At 36.4% G+C, this 20,413-nt stretch overlaps 1 protein-coding gene across 1 annotated transcript; it reads left to right on the top strand.

Annotated features, from left to right (window-relative positions):
- The first annotated feature begins 15,537 nt into the window (after positions 1-15,537).
- LOC110717785 lies at positions 15,538-16,656 on the top strand. The gene has a single exon (XM_021896550.1). It carries the CDS (start codon positions 15,804-15,806, stop codon positions 16,275-16,277), a length of 474 nt encoding a protein of 157 aa, XP_021752242.1. The 5' UTR covers positions 15,538-15,803; the 3' UTR covers positions 16,278-16,656.
- The last annotated feature ends 3,757 nt before the right edge of the window (positions 16,657-20,413 follow it).

The following is a 20,413-nucleotide window of genomic DNA, read 5'->3' as shown; positions in this document are numbered from 1 at the left end:
TAATTTGTTTTTACAAAAAAAGTATGTTGGATTGTTTTAAAGAGTTTTTAAAAAGGTTTTTCAAAGGAAGAGTTATTGATTTTGAAAAGTTATTTATATGAGATTTAATTCTCAAGTATTTATTAAAAGCTTGATTTTGAAAGCACGTTGAGTTAAATAAAAAGGAGTTTTGAGTTAACCTATTATAAAGGTTGATTTTATTCAAAGAGGAATTTAAAGAGGATTTATTGAATTATTATTATTATTATTATTATTATTATTATTAAAAGCTTTACAAGCATGTTAGTAATCCCACTACGCGGATTTGATAGATAAGACTTTGAACTTTGTATGACCGAGTCTTTCCTCAAGAATAGCCTTACAATATAAGGAGACTAGCTTGGGGGAGTGTGCACACTTGGATGAGGAAATGGTTTTAAAAAGTGGAATTTGTTTATTGAATTGATTATTGAATTATTGGAATTGGTTTTATAAATCGTTTCATCGAATTATTGAATTATTGTGAATTGGTTTTGAAACATGAGTTTTGGAATTCATTTGGATTAATTATTGGAATTGGTTTTAAAAGCATGTTTACAAATAAATTGAATTTATTTATCTTGCACTTATCGTACTTAGCATATTTTGCTAATCTGTATTTCCTATTTGTTTTGGTTCGCCCTGTTTACCATAATGGTAAGGAATGTTGACTATTTTCAGGTAAAGTCATGAATGAGCATATGAGAGTCCTGAGATTTGCTTCACCTAGTTTAGGAATGTTGGTCATGTCTTTATCTTGAGTACTCATAACAATGTTACTATTTTTATAAGTATTAATAAAAGAAAGTTGAGTTTCTGCTGCAAATTTTGTTTTTGAGTTAAGATTTTTTAGTAGCCTTGCGTAATCACGCGGCGGTAATATGCCTAAGTCTATCTCTACGATATAATTATACGTATTATACTAGTATTTTCGTAGAGGGAGATTTGGGGGTGTTACACTAAGGGTGTGATTTCAGTGAATGGACGATGAATTGGTGGTGAATCGAATCGAATTGATGGTGAATCGAACTGTGTGGTGGCAAAATTGGTGTTGCGTGGGCTGTCGGAGGTGCGATGCTTGTGCGTTCACGAGGGTTGTTGTGTGGTGGCGGAATTGGTGTTGCTTGGGCTGTCGGAGGTGCGGTGCTGGTGGCTATCGGAGGTGCGGTGCTAGTGGGTTGTTTCCGTTCTTTAGGAGAAAGGAGAAAGAAAGAGGAGGAGTGAGAAGGGAAAGTGAGAGAATTAAAAAAATTAAAAAATCTTTTTAACGTTTAACAGGTTAAAGGTCAAATGCATCTTTGGTTGAAGATAGGGGTAAAAGTTGGATTTATTTCAATAACGTTTAACAAAAGGTTAGATTTTTAAGAAAAGGAAGTGCAAATATTGGATTTTTAATTTCCATTTTCCCAAAATTATTTGTAAAATAAGTTTAAGATAATACCAATGTAATATAGATAACGTCACATGTTCAACGTTTCCTTTCATTAATATTTTCGGAAAGCAAGAAATTTGGTTCAAAATATTATCCTTTAAGCCAAATACAACCATCCATCATTCAAAATGTGCAACAAATGTGAAGTATCCTTTTGCAATCCGACAGGCCGGAAATGAGGAAAGGACGAATGACATTGGGCTTGGGCCAGTCATTGACGATTGGTCTTCGCCTGGCCGTGTACAAAATACTTTTTTGTTTTTTTGAACAACCGTGTACAAAATACAAGTACTTCGTAATAGATGTTTTTTTCCACACTTTTTATTTTTCAATGCAAACAAATTTAACAAGATTATACATAAAATATACTTGTACGTAATATATGGTGTTATTTTCTTCAAGGGAAATTTATTTCTTTAAATAAAGATATTGTTAATATGTAAATATAGTACGGAGTAAATTTTAATTTATTTCATCAAATAAAAAGAAGTACTCCATATATATATTCTACTAGTCTGGATAGATTGAAAAAGACAAAGTAGAATAGAAAAGAAAAAAAAAAAGAAAGGAAAATTAACAAGTTTAAGTCCCATTCACTTCACCTTATTTTTGCTGAACTGGAATTATTTTTACTGAACTGAAATTATTTTTGCTGTAATGAAATTATTTTTACTAAACTGAAATTAATTTTACTGAACTGAAATTATTTTTGCTGATTCTCTATTATATTTCTTCTTTATAGTTACTGATTTTTACTGAACTAAAATTATTTTTATTAAATTTAAATTATTTTTACTGAACTGAACTTATTTTATTAAGAATATAATAGGAATTTGAAAAAGGAAAATATACACAAATTGAAATTATTCTAAGGGTGGTGCCAAATTATTGTTAAATAAATAAATTTAGTTGGTCCCTATTTTTAACACATTTACACGAAGTATGTGGTAAGCCGTAAGCATCTCAAGAAAAAATTCCAATACTCGTATTTATAGAATAAGGAATGGATCAATAATTCAACATTATCCAAACAATACTTTTAAGTATTTTTCCATGGAAACGAAACTTACTTAATTCGAATGATTGCATCATAGTAGATTAAGTTACTATTTCTTATTATTTTAGTTGACATGCTTATTTATACATGTTTTTTTTAGTCATGTTTGTCAATATATGTATGAATTTATTCACTAATTATATAACTGATCATTAAGCAAAAATTAATAAAAAGTTGATATTTTAATATTATAATTGTTAAAATCTTTTTGACTTTTTATATTTTACAATACTTACTTGTATCAGTTGTACATATCACATCCATTCAAAAAAAAAAAGAAAAAAAAAAGAAGAAGAAAGTTGTATGTATCACAAAATTAAGATAGTCAAAAACAAGTTTATGAATTATGTTAAAATTTAACATGAGGAAAGAAACATACTATTAATCTATGAAGTATATTCCTAAGTAGCTATACTTAATCCATGACTCCATAAGGTAAATAGGATAAGACGTGGCCAATACAATATCGTATTAGTATTGAGAATCAAGGTTAGCCTACTTGATTGGAGGCTCTCCTTCCACCCCTATGAGAGAGATTCGATTCCCACCCCAAGCAAGTAGGTTCCCCAATTCATTTTTTCCTACAATCCATTGTAAACTTGTAATACACTAATACCTCTATACCACGACAAATTGACAATTACGGAGTAAATTTGTTCAGAGGTTATTGTGAAGAAATTCGGACTATCCTAAAATAGTCGGCAGTACAAACACAATGAAAAAAAGATGCATATAAAATAAAATAAAATCATTGATGCTTAGATAAAACTCATAAAAGTGACTAAAAGAAGAACCCCAAAATATTAGTTCCAGATTCTTTTGTTTTTAGATAAAGGTATTATGAGAAATTGAAAAGCAAAATATTAGACTGCCCCATGTCTAGAACTCTGGGTAGAATCTAATTCTCATCTCATAAGATAGAACTCTATGCATGAATAAATAAACAAATAAATAAATAAAGTAAATTGATATTACTCCTCCTCTTTGGTTTTTTTGTTACACTTTTGATTTTCAATACTATATTCTGTGGAACACTTTTAATTACATATAATTTCATTTTTCCCGTATTCTCTTTGGTTTTTGTAACTACAATAATAGTGTAAGGTCTGTGACGCAAATAAAACCTATACTAGGACTGCAAATACGGAGTAATAAAGTGACAAATGGCCAAATTAAATAAATATAAACAAATAATAAAATACAAACAACTTTGATAAGTCTCAACATTGGTATTTGGTAAGCCTTATAGGTCGGACTACGTCTAGCTAGGAATGATTCTATGGTTGTCACTTGAAAGTTGACAATCATAATTTTTAAAATAAACGGTTAAGATTTAATGAATTATATTTTAATTTTAATAAGAATTAAATTCCAATTTAATTATTTTCTGATAAAAAATTTAATTTATTTTTCTGATTTTTAATTTTATTAGTAATTTAAACGAATTTCATGATATAATTCGAAAAAAATAAAAAAAAATTAGAATAGTTAATTTTCAAAAATTAATATTGAATTCCTAAAATAAGGAAATTGAAATTTAATTATTTTTTAGCATTAAAAAATCATTAAATCACAGCCGTCCAATTTTAAAAATTGTGATACTCCCTTCGTTTCGTATTAATAGCAACAGTAGTCTTGCACAAATTTTTAGTAAATTTATAGGGCTGGGATCATATAGGGTGACTTTTATAATATAAAATATAGTTGATGGGAATATATTTTATTGTTAGTAGGAGAGAGGAATAATAATAATTAAAAAAAAAGTAGTATAAGGCCCTGTTCACTTCACCTTAAAAAATAATATTCAGTAAAAATAATTTCAGTTTGGTAAAAAAAAGTTTAGTTCAGTAAAAATAAGACAGTTTAGTAAAATTAATTTCAATTCAGTAAAAATAATTTCATTTTAGTAAAAATCAGTGGTTGTAAAGAACAAATATAATAAAGAATCAGTAAAAATAATTTCAGTTCAGTAAAAATAATTTAAGTTCAGTAAAATTAATTTCACTTCAGTCAAAATAATTTCAGTTCAGCAAAAATAATTTCAATTCAGCAAAATTAAGGTGAAGTGAACGAGGCCTAAGTGGGGTTAGTAAGAGAGAAAAATTGTAGTACCCCGTATTTTGGAAACGTATTATCTAATTAATTAATTTTTATTTTCTAATAAAGGTATTTTAGTAATTTATTTTATTATTTGAATTTTGGAGCCAAAATGATATTTGAATTTTGGCGCCAAAAGTATTTTAAACCTTAATTATTATATTTGGATTTTAAATAAGATTTATCATCCATTTAATTTATTTCAAAAACCGGATATATATATTTCGGATATTTTAATTAAGTAAATTATATTTTGTTATTTAATTGAGAGGTCCGAAAATTCCTATTGATTTGGCTATGATTTTCGGATTTTTCTAGTCTGGATAATATGATTTTCTTAGCTAAATTATTTAGTGAATAATTGGTATTCTCTTAATTTTATACAGTATATACAAATAGATAGATTATATAGATTGTATATTACAGGCCAGTGATTAAAAAACTCCCTCGAAAGATAGGGCTTGCTCCTTTGCGAGAAAGGATGACCTTCATTCCGTACGATCGGACTCCGATTTCATGGCGAATGACTTAATTGAAAAGTGCTCGTCCCTTCGACTGGACGAGGATGATGGTAGTGTGATTGACCTGGGAGACATTGAATGTCCGAAAACAAAGGAAAACCAAAATTGTTGTTGGTGGGGAGGCTGTGCACTGCTCGTCCCTACAACGTTGAGGCTTTTAAACGAACGATGGTGAAAGTCTGGGCTCTGTCAGAGGGGCTAATTATTCGAACCTTAAGCCCTAATTTGTATGCTTTCCAATTTTTCCATTGGCGCGATAAGGAGAAAATCTTTAAAGGGCAGTTGTGGTGCTGGGACAACCACTTGTTGGTGTTGAACGAGGTTCGCGGGGATGAACAACTCGACCAAGTGAATTTGCAATTCACTCCTGGGTGAGGGTGAGCAAATTACCCTTCAATTGTCGATCAGATGAATATGTTAAGACTCTGGTTGCTCGGCGAGATTATGGAGATGGAGGAGGATGCCCTTGGCTTAAATAGATATTAAAGAGTCCGGATTCTGATTGATGTGAACAAGCCCTTGCGTAGATACCAGAGAATTCGAGACAGAGGTGGAAATGAATTAAAAATTGAATTTAAATGTGAGTGTTTGCCGTACTTTTGTTTGCTTGTGGTGTGATTGGACACTCCGAGAAGGACTGTCTAGCTGTGTCGGATGAGTAGAAAGAGAAGCAGCTGGGGTGGGGGATTTTCCTTAGAGCCTCTCCTAGGAAGGGAAGAACAAAGGAAGTAGAGGAGTTAGAGCACGTTACTAAGGGTAAGCGGCAATTATTTGTGACTAAAGAAGCTGCTATGCGTGAGGAGCGTGTTGCAAAATCAAGGAATGAACTGGTTCTTCGTGTTCAGAAGGAGGGAGAGACTATAGTTGCTGATACTTTGGAGGGAGAAGGAGAGGGTGCTATAAGGAGTAAAGAGAGAGGTGGAAATAAGGAGCCTAAGCAAAGTCAGAATTTTGTCTTTGCTGCAACAAAGGAGTCTTATGTGAAGCCTAGTGGGCGGAGAGCTTTTAAAAGAATAAATACGATTTGAAGTGGGGTCTTTAGGTGGAGGTGGGGAAGTAGGTACGGGACAGAAGAGGGGAGCTAGTGTTGTGCAAGATAGTTTGGAAGATGGAGGAGTAAATGAGGGGAAGTGAATGAAGGTGGGTTTTGAGTATCAAGATGATATAATGGCGAAGGTTGGCGTAGACCAATCCCGCCAAGTCCAATGAGTTTCTTATGCTGGAACTGCTGGGAGATGGGCAACCCTTGGTCAGTTCGTAGGCTTTGCAAATGGAGCAATCTTTATGCCCTTGACATAGTGTTTATTTCGGAGACTATGATCAGTAAATTAGATGCAGAAGGTATTAAAGATAGGATTGGTTATTCAAACGCTTTTGGAGTTTCGAGTAGGGGTAAATCGGGAGGTATATGTTTATTTTGGAATGTCGAGAAGGTGGACTTTTCACTTGTTTCTTTTTCTCATAACCATATCTGTGGCGATGTTACAAAGGGAGGAGTGAAATGGAGATTTATGGGATTATATGGATGGCCGGACACCTCTAATAAGCATCGTACTTGGAAGCTCATCCAACACTTGTGTGAAGATGTATCTCTGCCAATTATTTTTGGGGGAGATTTTAATGAGATTCTTTAGTATAAAGAGAAAGAAGGGGGTTCAGATCGTGATAGAAGGGAGATGGAAAATTTCTGTGAAGCTATGGATACTTGTGAGCTTAGAAAAGGGGTGATGCGGCTTCAACCAAAGTTCGTGAAAGACTTGACCGTTTCATTGCAATACCCTCATGGTTTAGACTCCACCCCGGGGTTTATGTCAAGCATCTCTTAAGGTATTTCTCAGACTACTCGCCCATTCTTACCCGTTTTGAGACCAACAATGGTCGGAAGAAAAAGAACAAAAGAAGATTCATGTTCGAGACTGCTTGGCTTCTTGACAAAGAATGTGAGGAGACCGTGCGCAAGGTGTGGAGTGATGGGGATGGTGAAAGTGTAGTTGCTAAGTTGATGACATTTGGGAGCAAATTGTTGGCTTGGAGCAGAGATAAGTTTGATGACCTTGGGCGTAAAATTGAAGACACCGAAGCAGCACTTCGAGCTGCCCAGCAGGCTGTGATATCCCCTGCTAGCTGTGATGAGTGTGTTCGACTTGAAAAAGATCTTAATGCTCTCCATGAAAAGCAAGAGGCACACTGGTACATTCGCTCTAGAGTGGCTGAAATTCGAGATGGAGATAAAAATACGAGTTATTTCCATCATAAAGCCTCACAACGAAAAAAGAAAAATACCATTGCCGGGATTTTTGATGCGGATGAGGAATGGCAGAAAGATGGAAAGAAGATTGAAAAAGGAATTACCGATTACTTTAGAGGTGTTTTTGAGTCGGGAATGCCCTCGGAGTTGGCCCTTGATGAGGTTTTGTAGCATGTCCAAAGCTCCGTATATGTATCTCCAGATCAAAATGTTAGTTTGCTTAAGCCTTATACGAAGGATGAAATATTTGCCGCTCTACAACGAATGCACCCCTGCAAAGCCCCTGGTCTTGACGGTATGCACGCTATTTTTATCAGAAATTTTGGCATATTGTTGGGAATGATGTGACAAAATTTGTTAGTGATATTTTGCATGGTAATTCATCTCTTGACCTTGTAAATAGAACTAATATTGCCCTTATCCCGAAAGTGAATGAACCGAAAGTGACTGCAGAATTCAGACCGATTAGCTTATGTAATGTCCTTTATAAGCTTGTTTCGAAGGTGCTTGTGATGAGATTGAAATTAATCTTGCCTGGGATAGTTTATGAGAACTAAAGTGCTTCTGTGCCGAGAAGGCTAATTACAGATAATGCTCTTATTGCTTTGGAATTGTTTTATACAACGAAGAAGAGTAAGGGTAGGAAGGGCACGGTGGCTTTGAAGCTGGACATGAGTAAGGCTTATGATAGGGTGGAATGGGGTTTTCTGTGTAAATTGTTGCTCACTATGGGGTTTGATGGTAGATGGGTGAATTTAGTCATGATGTGTGTATCAACAGTGAGATACTCTTTCATTATTAATGGGAGAGTTTGTGGTGATGTGGCTCCAACTCAGGTCTTACGGCAAGGGGATCCCCTATCCCCTTAACTTTTTATTCTAGTGGCAGATGTTTTGTCTCTTATGTTGCAGAATAAAGTTCAGTCCGTGGTCCTGCATGGAGCCAAAGCAAGTCACAATGGGTCAATCATCTCTCACTTTCATTTTGCAGATGATAGCCTTCTTTTTGCTAGAGCTAACTGACGGGAATGCGAAACCATAGTTGATATTCTCAATAAGTACGAAGTAGCATGCGGGCAGAAAATTAATTATGAAAAGTCGGAAGTGTCATTTAGTAAAGGAGTTAGACAAGATCAAGGAGAGGATTTGATGAGTGTTTTGAATATGCGACTTGTTGATAGGCATGAGAAGTACCTTGGGATTCCTACGGTGGTTGGTCGTTCGAAAAAAGCTATTTTTGTTGCTCTCTTGGATAGAATATGGAAAAAGCTTCAGGGGTGGAAAGAAAAATTGTTGTCTTGTGCCGGGAAAGAAATACTTTTGAAACAGTCATTCAAGCTATTCCAACATATTTAATAGGAGTTTATAAGTTCCCATGTTCAGTCATAGAGAAGATTGGAAGCGAGATGGCTAGGTTCTTTTGGGGTCACACGGGTACGAGAAGGAAGGTCCATTGGCGAAGTTGGGGCAGCTATGTGTACTCCTAAATGCTCAGGAAGGATGGGATTCCGTGACTTGAGTGTACTTAACGATGCACTTCTTGGTAGGCAAGTGTGGCGTCTTGTGTTCAATGAAAACTCGCTCCTTAACAAGGTAATGAAGGCTAAGTACTACCCGAATGCCTCTCTTGATTATGCGGGTAGTTACTCATAGAGTAGCATATGGAGTTCGAAATTTTTGGTTAGAGAAGGTGTTATATGGCGTATAGGGACTGGTTCGATAGTGAGCATTTGGGAAGATCCTTGGGTAGCGGATGAGCTTGGAAGATACATCACAACCGAGCCTTGTGAAGGTTTAAATCAGGTGAGCGACCTTATTGATTTTTAATACCTTTGACTGGAAGGTGGATTTGATTACTTCTCATTTTAATGAGAGGGATAAAAAATGTATCCTCTCTATTCCGTTAATTTTAAGGGAGCCTAATGATCAATTAACTTGGGCTTTTTCAAATGATGGTTTGTATTCCACCAAAACGACGTATATGCTTGGCAAAGGTTGCAACTTGGATGACTTTCATCAAGTATGGAGAATTATTTGGGGACTTGAGGTGACACCCAAAGTCAGGCATTTTTTGTGGAGGCTATGCACTGGAACTCTCCCTACTCGAGCTCTCCTTGTTGACCGCCATATGATTGATGAGGTTGTATGTCCATGGTGTGGGTGTGAGGCAGAAACTAGTTCTCACGCATTGTTTGAATGTCAACGAGTCCTTGAGCTCTGGGCTGATAGTAGCTGCGCTGAGTTGCTGAGAAAAAGCCTGTTCATATGTGCGAATTAATTGTGAGCTGGGATGGTGTAAATGTGAAGCTCAGACAACGTGCAGCCTTTCTTGCATGGAGTATTTGGGGGAGAGAGAAACTTGAAGGAGTTCGAAAATAAATTCACTCCAAATGCCATTCTTTTGGCTCGTGTTAACAGGTATGTGGAGGAGTTCGGGCAATACAGGAAGAAAATATATGCACCTTCGCCTGTGAAATGAAGGCGTAGCAGTAAGAGATGGGTAGCTCCTACCAGGGGTATCATTAAGCTAAATGCGGATGCCTCATTAGTTGAGGATGCCTGGGCAGGGCTGGGAGTAGTCGCTCGTGATGCTGAAGGGAAGGTTTTGCTGGCTACGACTCGTAGAATGAGAGCTTGGTGGCCACCTGAAATAGCTGAGGCAAAGGCTTTGTGCTTTGTTGTTTGACTTGCCAGGAAGTATGGTTACAAAGAAGTGATTCTTGAGACCGATTGCCAAGTGGTTGTGAATCGTCTATCCAAAGGAGCGGTGTACTTCTTTGATCTTGATGGCATTCTAGAGGATATTTTATTTTTATGTAATGATTTTATTTCTTTCGCTTGGGTTCATGTTAAAAGAGATGGCAACAACGTTGCTCATCATTTAGCTAAGTTTAGGCCTTTTGGTGTAGAGCAAGTATGGGTGAACCATTGTCCTCCGGAAATTTCCCCCCATGTACTCTCGGACGCTTTGTCCATTGATTAATGATTAACATCGTTTGGTTTTCCTCAAAAAAAAAAAAATTTATTTTATACAAAATATATTATTTACACAATTATTTTTAATCCCTTAAATATAGCAAAATATTTCCCTAAATACTACATAGGGTGTCCAAAATTTTGAGCTATGGAAGCTCAAAAATTTCGGCCACCATGATGGATTTTTGGGTGATTTATTTTGGTAAATTGTATTTTTAATTATCTCCCTTAAATCTATTATTTTCCTTAATTCTTATTTCCCATCTTCTAAATATTTGATCATCTTATTTTCCTACCTTATTTCATCCTTGATTATTCCCCAAGCAAACTCCTTTTGCCATATTATTTTTCATGACAACATACTTTCCTTAATTTTATTATTCTTAATCACCTTAATATTAAACTTTCCATAATTCTTAAACTCTCTTCTCCAAGTAATTTCCTTAATTCTTTTTACCGTAATTCTTCCTACATTCTCCTACCATAATTCTTGCATGAGCTAGCCTATAAATACCCATTGATTCATGGCTAAACACTCACACCAAATTCTCTAATTCTCTCTTAATTTCTCTTCTCTCTTTCTCTCTTGTTCTTGCGCCAACCACCACCACCAAACACCAGCGCCACCACCAGCCGCCAATTGCCGCCTCCCTTGCCGCCACCTCTCTTCTTCTTTTTCCTTGGTTTTCTACCTCTTCTTCTTCTCTTCTCTTATTTAATTAATTATTATTATTATGGGGGATTTTAAAAAATTATTATGAGTAGTTTTATAAATAAAATCAAATTTTTATTCAAGTTTATGAAAATTAATTTAAAAGGCTCATGTACATATAGTTGGGGGTTTTTAATTTAATTGTTGTGATTATTTGTTAACCTTATATTAATTAAGATTATATTTATTTGTAGGGTGTGTTTGATCGAAGTTCTTGAAAGTTCTTTTGTGTGTGCTAAGCAAGGATCAAAGGTACGTTTAGGTGGCTAGATACCTTTAAAATTGATTGGATTGAATAAGCATGTTTTATATGATTTTTATGATGATTGAATTGAACTATGATTTATGAAATAAAAGCATGTTTAAAAATTGGTTTTGATGAATAAATTGGAGGATTGATTATTATATCATGTTTTAATGATTAAAATTATTTATCATGTTTTAAAAGATTTGGTTTTGAAAGAGTGTTGAATTAAATAAAAAGGGGTTTTGAATTACATTGGAATTATTGAATTGAAAAGGATTTATTGAATTATTATTATTAAAGCTTTACAAGCATATTGAGAGTATCCCACTATGCGGATTTGGTTGATAAGACTTTGGACTTTGCATGACCGAGTCTTTCCTCGAGAATAGCCTTGAAATAGTAGGAGACTAGCTTGGGGGGTGTGCACACTTGGGAGAGGAATTGGTTTTAAAAAGAGGAATTGATTTTGTAAATCGTTTTATTGAATTATTGGAATTGGTTTTGGAATTATGAGCTTGGAATTATTGAATTATTGGAATTGGTTTTGGAATATTGAGTTTAGAATTATTGGAGTAACATTGGAAATGGTTTTAAAAGCATGTTTGCAAATAAATTGAGTTTACTTTTCTTGCACTTATCGTACTTAGCATATTTTGCTAATCCGTATTTCATATTTGTTTTGGTTCGCCCTGTTTACCGTAATGGTAAGCAGTGTTTGCTATTTTCAGGTGGAGTCAATGTTTGAGCATATGGGAGTTCCGGGATGTTCTTCACCTAGATTAGGAATGTTGGTCCTTGTTTATTTATGAGTACTCATGACAACGATTTCTATTTATATCTATTATTAATAAAGAAAGAGTTTGAGTTTCCGCTGCAAAGTATTGGTTTTGGTTAGTAGTTTTGGTAGCCTTGCGTAATCACGCGGCGATAATACGCCTAAATCTATATCTACGATATAATTATACGTATTATACTGGTATTTTCGTAGAGGGAGATTTGGGAGTGTTACAAAGTAATCAAATATTTATGCAAGTGGGGTAAGTGGTAGAGAGAAATAATATAATAGTAGTGGGTCCTTACTAAGATAGGAAGTGTTGCAACTATTATGAAACGAATGTAAAAGGAAAGTGTTGCAATTATTACGAAACGGAGAAAATAGTCATTTTTCAAACGACTATTGTAGAATTTTTCATCTAGCTAGGTCAAGTCTTTTCACTTTCTCAGTTTGTCATTGAATTGAAATTTTTTTCTTTTGAGTTTCCTAATGACCAAACAATTTTTTTTATTGGGCTTTATTGTTAATGAAACACTAATACACGAGTACAATGTAGATTCTATACAAGCGTACAATAATGCATTATACAAGTATACAACATAAAATAAAATGTTAAAATTAATTAAGTAGTCACGCAATTTGGAATAGTTCGGAATACTTCATATAAATCAATCAAAACGATAATACTTGAGAATGGGGGATAACTCAAGTGGTTAAAACTTCCCTCCCGATTTCAAGTGATCCTTGGATCGATTCTCAACACTCACCCTTGTGGCTCTCTAAATACCAAAAAAACAACAATACTTTGCAAACATTGTAAAAAGCAGAAGTATAAACCCACTATAAAGATGATTAGTTGTAACATAATTATATTATTGGTTAATCAATTTAAGTCACTCAACGTGGAAACGTTTGACTTTACCTCTTATATTTTCCACTTCTTTATTTAGATTAGTTAGAATATAGTTAAGTCATATTCATTCTCTTATTTTCAATTTGAAAATTTTCAATGAGATATATCTCGTACCAGGGTCGTTTTAAATATTTTGTAGGTGTTGTACTATTAAAAAAAATTGGAGGCCTCAAAAAAAAAATTGAGAAGAACAATGTCATTTAATGACATGAAAAAGGAATATAACTTTTATAATCAAAATAATAATTTTTCTGTATTCTTAGCACATCTTATGCTCTATTATTTCAAGCTTAACATGAGTCGTGGTTTTCAATGTCTAGTCGAATTTGGATTGTTAGATCAGTTAAAAGAGAGAGAGAAAAAAAAAAGGTTTTTCTACATAGTAATCCTGTGATATTCACTTTTCAAGTTGTGCCCTCTCATTTTCAAACTTTCACGCTGTAATCTCAAGATACGATTACGCTGTAATCTTGGCGTTATCCTATCGTTAACGATCACCATTAGTGGGACCCACTTTGTACTTTTTAATATTTTTTTCTCGATTTGCGTGCTGAAAAAATCTCGTTAAAGGTATTAGGGATCATTTTGCCCCTTAATGATTCAAATTGAGCTCGTATTTGACAAAAAAAAAGAAAAAAAAAAAAACGTAAAAGTCCCATTTTGTGAATTCTAATTTTAACTACAAAAATCCGAATTCACAAAATGGGGCTTCTACGTTATTTTTTTTCCAAATTTGTGCTCGATTTGGATCCTTAAGGGTTAAAATGACCCCTAAAACTTCTAACAGAATTTTTTTTAGCACGCAAATCGAAAAAAATTTAATATGTGTAAAGTGGGCCCCACTAACGGCAACAGCTAACGGAAGGTTAACGCCAAGGTTACAGCGTAATCACTTAATGTACCTTGAAGTAACAGTGTGGAAGTTTGAAAAGCGGGGACCACAGCTTGAAAAAGTGAATATTACAAGGTTACTAGGTAGAAAAACCCAAAAGAAAAAACAAAAGAGGAAAAAAAAAAAAAGGTAAAGGTGATGTATAACTATGTCAAATTAAGTATGTGCGAGCGTGAAATATTTGAGGATTATTGATGTCTTAGACGATGATGCATATTTTATAAAAGAAGTTTGTTGTATTGTGATCATTGATCAAAATCAATGCATGATTCATCATGAACACTGGATTACCTTTCTACTGTGTAGGTAATTAAGACCTACCATATCAATGTGCTTACTATTTATGAGTTTGACTAGGAAACAATAAACACATACAATTCATTTTAAATTAGAAAAACATTTAATAAAATGAGATGTAGAAAGACTTAATAGACACTCGTAATAATTGATGGAGCATCATCTGCATTCATATATTCGATCATATAATCCATCGATTCATCCACGATTAATTGAACAATCATCCTTAGGTAAATCAGTTATACCGGGTTATTATGTACCACATTTATTAATCAAGGTAGTTTTATATTAAAAAATAAAAATAAAAAAATGATTGCCCCAGACAATTATCAATTAGTAATAGAGTAGGCCAAACAAATTCAATTTGTTCTTCCAAGAATGATTGTAATTTTTGCTATGGTAAATCGAGCAACTCAACATTAATCAATTATTGAGTGGTCAACACCCCCTTGAAACATCATCTCCTCCTTACAAACATTGAATTCAGAAGAAAATATATAATGTTATTTCATTTGAAGTTTAACCAACACAAATAAGTATATTTCAATAATTTGATCAAACCAAGATGAATCTATCATATCTTCGATTCATATACTTTCATATACAATCATTCCTTACGAAAAATGTGAATAGTGTTAAGAAAAGGAATTATGATAACAAAACTGTTTTAAAACCTTATAGAATTGAAGATTCTACCCATCCCAATCCAGGTACAAAACGACCATAAATTAATTCACATAGTTAGAGTTACATTTTGATTTATTTTTTTCGATAAAATAACCTTTAGTAATTTTTTTTTCTCAAAAAAGATGCTACGTATTAGAACTGACTTGCAATGTTACATATGATAAATGAATATCAAAGCTAATCACACCTTAAAATTCACTTATTGTAATCCAACAACCCTAATTTAAAAAGCAAACAAATCATATAAGATCCACCCCCCAAAAAAAAAAAAAGAAAAAAAAAAAAAGAGAAATAAGAAAGAAAAAGGTGAGTGATTTTTAATTGGTTATATATCTGCATTTTATATTTCTATAGTATGAGTCTATGATATCCCAAATACAAGATTCGTTTCGAAACCATGTCGTTACCAAACTATCACCTTCATATTGGATTGGACCACACCTTATTTGGGCCTAGTTCAATCAACATAACAAGGTCAATTTTGTCTTTTCATCGTTACACAATGGCATTCTCGATATTTCTTGAAATAATAAGGTCATTTAATTACTCTATCTTATATAAATACCCCAACTTCTTCCGTGCTCACATTCTTTCTATTCCCCTTCTCTCCCTTCTTCTCTCTTCTCTCTCCTCCCTCACTCTTTCTCTCTCCCTATTTTCCGGCCACCCTTTTTTTTTTTTTTTTTTTTTTTTTATTAATTTTAAATAAAACTTTTTGTTTTTTTTTTTAAATTAAAAATTTATCCTTTTGTTTTTTTTTAAATTGTTGTGAAATTACGGTTTTATCCGAAAAAAACGCCATTTCCCTGATGTAACAAATACACCCCTATTTTCTTATTTTAAACCACTACCCTCCAAAAAAAAATTAAAATAAAAGGGGAAAAATCTTTCGAGGTGAAATAACAATTATACCCTTGAAATAACGGACAGCGATGATGAACCACACGAGTCGTAGCGTGGTAACAGCCACACGAAAGCGCAAAGATAGAGGAGAATTAGAGAATTCATCCTTTTACAATCACAAGGGTAGTTTTGGAAGTTCACACAAACCGCTTTTAGTGGGTAATAATAATAATATTAACCACAACAGTACGACGTCGTCTTCACCAAGGATGGTTGAACCGGGTTCGGGTTCGGGTCCGGTTTCATCGAACCGGCTTTTGGCGGGTTACATGGCCCATGAGTTTCTAACCAAAGGGACCTTATTCGGGCAGAAGTTTGACCCGGCCCGAGCCGAAGCTGTCCCTGTTCAGCCGCTGAGCCCAAAAGAAAGCCGGGTCAGACCGGGTTTGGGTCGGGTGGCAAACCGGAGCTATGCTGACGTGGCGCAACTGTTGAAGGGTGATGGGACCCATATTCCTGGAATTGTCAACCCTACGCAACTCGCTCGGTGGATCCAGATGTGACCCGGTTGATTGACCCGGAAACCCGATATCAGGAGGGTGTCCACGTGGAGGGTCTACATTGGTCTGTGACGCTTTCTAATGACACAGGCAGGTGAGGAAAATTCAAATTAACCCCCTACTCCCCTTTGATGAACTTCAACAACACTAGTTCAGTGAGATTCCGGTCGCCGGAAAATGATGACGTCATTTCCCGGCAGTTTTTTTTACCCCTTTCTCTCTCCTCTGTTGTTAATATTATAAGAAACAGAGATGTAGGTTTTTTTTTTTGGTTAATTTAAATTATAAGCTTGTTGTTTAATCAATGTTACATTATTTATCTATGTAATGTACTAGTTAGTTTTTTTTTTGTTATTATTATAATTAATTTTATGTTATTACATTTGTGGTTTCTCTGTTTTAATTCAGTAATTACTGAATAATTTTGGGTATTTTAATTTATTGATTTGTTTATATAAATGATTGGTTAATGCATGTGGATTTTGCATATTTTAATTGTAGAGACGATCGATGGTGAAACGATGCATGGTACATGCATGTGTTATATTATTATGTGGGTGATTACAGTTTTTGATAGTGGTAGTATATCAACTAAATTTGGTTGTAATTCAATACATGATTCAAATGTCATGTACCTACTCGGATCCGACCCGACTAGATTCGAATTACACTATCAACGTTGACCACGATAATGTTGGGACGGATTACGATTTCGTCCACGTCTTTTGATTTTACTAGTTGTAATGTTGCATGTCAAGAATTATAGCAAGTGTATAAGTATGGAGAACGGTTGGTTGGAAATTTGTAATATGGAAATGCAATATGATGACTTACTATAAAAAGAATGGTGATTGGCTATATTTTAGTGATTAAATTGCTAAAGTATAAGTTCATCTGTTCATGTTTTATTGGTGTATAATGTGATGATTAGTGATTAACCATGGTGGTTATCGATAGGACTTGGGAAGTTGCGTTTTTGCGATTTCAAGACATTGTCAATGGTCTCCTATATAAGAGTGTTAAAAAAAATAATTAACGATGATGTTATGATTATGAAGACTAGCGTCAATTGATTGTATCTTACTATCTTAGCTTAATTTCTACTCTTTCTTAGTTAATTTTTAGCTTGATGCATGTCACAAGTTATGGTTTCTATTCCTTTCTAAGGCAAATGTAATTATTGAACCTTTGGTTTTTATAGTTCCTGTTTCGGGTGAAAACAATGGGACTTTGCCGAAGGTCCGCTAAAACGGAGAAGACTGGATTCGGTCCAAGTTATGCTGGGCCGAAGGTTTCCTGCACAGTAAACACACGTAAACTAGCCTCGGGGGTGTTGCCGAGGAAGGCCCCTCCGATGCTAAAATCAGTACAATGTGTAGAAAGAGAACACTATGCAAGAGAATTAGTTGCTTGAGGCTTTGCTTGAATATATGAGAATGTATGTGAATGTGAATCCATGTATGAATGTATGAATATTGATGGCTTTTATACCTCTTCATAAAGTTGTTTGGGTCCAATTTAGTCCAATTGGGCCTAGGCATTAAATGATCCAATTAAAAGCCCAAGGTCAAGGTTCAACTCTCCAATTGTGCTAAAGTCAAAGGCCAGCCCTCAAAGCAAGCCAATTGGGCTAAGGCCCAACCTCTCCATGTATGAAGAGGTATAAAAGCCATCAATATTCATACATTCATACATGGATTCACATTCACATACATTCTCATATATTCTCATATATTCAAGCAAAGCCTCAAGCAACTAATTCTCTTGCATATTGTTCTCTTTCTACACATTGTACTGATTTTAGCATCGGAGGGGCCTTCCTCGGCAACACCCCCGAGGCTAGTTTACGTGTGTTTACTGTGCAGGAAACCTTCGGCCCAGCATAACTTGGACCGAATCCAGTCTTCTCCGTTTTAGCGGACCTTCGGCAAGGTCCCATTGTTTTCACCCGAAACAATTTGGCGCCGTCTGTGGGGAAGACTTTCAAAAATCTTTAAGCCAAATTTCTAACCAAGATCATCTTGCAATTATCTTAGTAGCAATGGCTAAGAACCGCAAGAGCAAAAGCCTCCGTCAAGGAGCGGGCGAAAAGCCTAAAACCCCTACACCATCACCCTCGCCGGACCGGAACTCTCCCAAGGGTGCCGGCTCGGGGGGAGGATCATACAAGGAGGATTCCCTTTCTCCCGTAATTCATGACTCTCATTATAGGCCGAGTCACTCTCGGTCTAGCAGGGGTGAGTCCGATCATAGGACACATTCAGTGCCCCAAAGCCAACCATCAGCTGTGCGCCCTCATTCCCATACTCGGCCGAGGACCCCTTTGACGGGGCCCAGCTCGGAAGAGGTGGCAAGAGCGTTGGCAGTGCTCATGGAGGCGATGAGGGCACAAAATATGCCACCACCTCGTGATCGAACTCCTCCGCATACCCGGCATCAGCGGAGGAAGTTAGACCATGATGGTGGGAAGCTTCCTTCCTTCCGAGAACTGGAAGAGTGGGAAGAGGATTCCTGGAAAAATGAAAAAGAGAGGAAAAAGAACCCTCAATTTTTAAAAGGATCATCATCCTCAAGACCAGAAGCGCATAAGAGCAGCAGCTCAGCTTCTCGGCCAGAATCTACTCACCGAGAACCTGAGACTGTTCGCCGAAGCGTCCTTGACCGACTCGGCGACAAGGAACCGAGCGTGCGCAGTCGCCTCTCGTTCCCTGCAGCCGAGGCCCAGACTTCCCAGCCAGGGACGAAAACCACTCCTACCTCTCTAAGAGGGCGGAGCGCGGTCCCTTCGGCCAGGAACAAGGGCAAGGCCGTTATGCTACCCGCCAGTTCACCATTCGAGCAATGGATACTGGAAGAGCGCGTACCCACGGTTAAAATACCGTCGCACATCACATATGACGGGACCTCGGATCCGAAGGATCACGTGGCCTCGTATGAGACTCATATGCATCTTTGCCCCAGATCCGAGGCGACTTGGTGCAAATATTTCCCAACCACTCTCAAGGGGGTCGCGCAAGCGTGGATCTCCAAGGGAGTAAGGCAAGGCTCCATAACAGGGTGGGATGATCTGTCCTCCAAGTTCAGGAGCAAGTTTTCCACGGCAAACCGCCGAGAGAAGACTACTGCAGAGCTCATGAGTCTACAACAGGGGGAAACCGAAAGCCTCCGAGACTATCTGACCCGTTTCAGTAACGAGTCATCCAGCGTCTCTCAGCTGGACCAGGGGCTAGCCGTTTTTGCAATGCAGAATGGCCTTCAGCCCGGAAAGTTCCTAGATTTCATGGTCATGCATACCCCGCAGACCTTGGAGGAAGCTCTGAATGCCTCGGACAAGTTCATCCGAGCCGAAGAATGGAACAAAGCGAAAACCCAACCTCAATTTGGGGGAGGGAAACAAAGGCAAATACCCTTGTCTGAAGGCCAAGGCCATAAGGCAAAGGGAAAGTCAAAGGCCTCGGAGCAATCTTTGGCCAGCGACCCAAAGAAGGAAAGATCTGCCTCATACACAGGCAGATACGAGTCCTACACTCCGCTCTCTCTTCCACGCGCCAAAATTTACAGCGTGACGAAGGAGGAGCAGAGTTACCGAAAGCCGAGACCACTCCCAGAGTGGTATCAGCGAAAAAATAAAAATCAGTGGTGCGAATTCCACGATTCTTCGGGACACAACACTGAGGAGTGTATCCAACTGAAGGACCAGATAGAGGACATGCTCCGGAAGGGATACTTGAAAAAATACATCGCGGATCACCGCGAGAAAAAAGAATCCGAGAAGTCAGCAAAGGACTCTCGGCAAGACCTCGACTTCCCCCGGAAAAACAGTAAAAAGCCGGAGGGGAAATTCCCTCCGATCAATGTTATCTCGGGAGGAATATACTCTCGGAGGGAGCACAAGCGACACCTTAGAGCTTTGACTCACCAGGTGAACAACGCTGACATTCAATCTCCCCAGTCGCCGGTGCCGAACATGACGTTCACAGCCGCCGACTGCCGGGGGATTACGTTCCCTCACGAGGATCCGTTGGTGATCATCGCCACGGTGGCCAACCACGACGTCAGTAAGGTCCTTGTTGACGGTGGCAGCGGAGCAAACATTCTGTTCCGAAAGGCCTACAATCAAATCAAGTTGAAGCCCAAGC

Source organism: Chenopodium quinoa, unplaced genomic scaffold (assembly GCF_001683475.1).
Source record: "Chenopodium quinoa cultivar QQ74 unplaced genomic scaffold, ASM168347v1, whole genome shotgun sequence".
Classification (NCBI taxonomy): domain Eukaryota; kingdom Viridiplantae; phylum Streptophyta; class Magnoliopsida; order Caryophyllales; family Amaranthaceae; genus Chenopodium; species Chenopodium quinoa.
The sequence above is the reverse complement of the archived record's forward strand: the minus strand, read 5'-3'. Positions and strand labels throughout refer to the sequence as shown.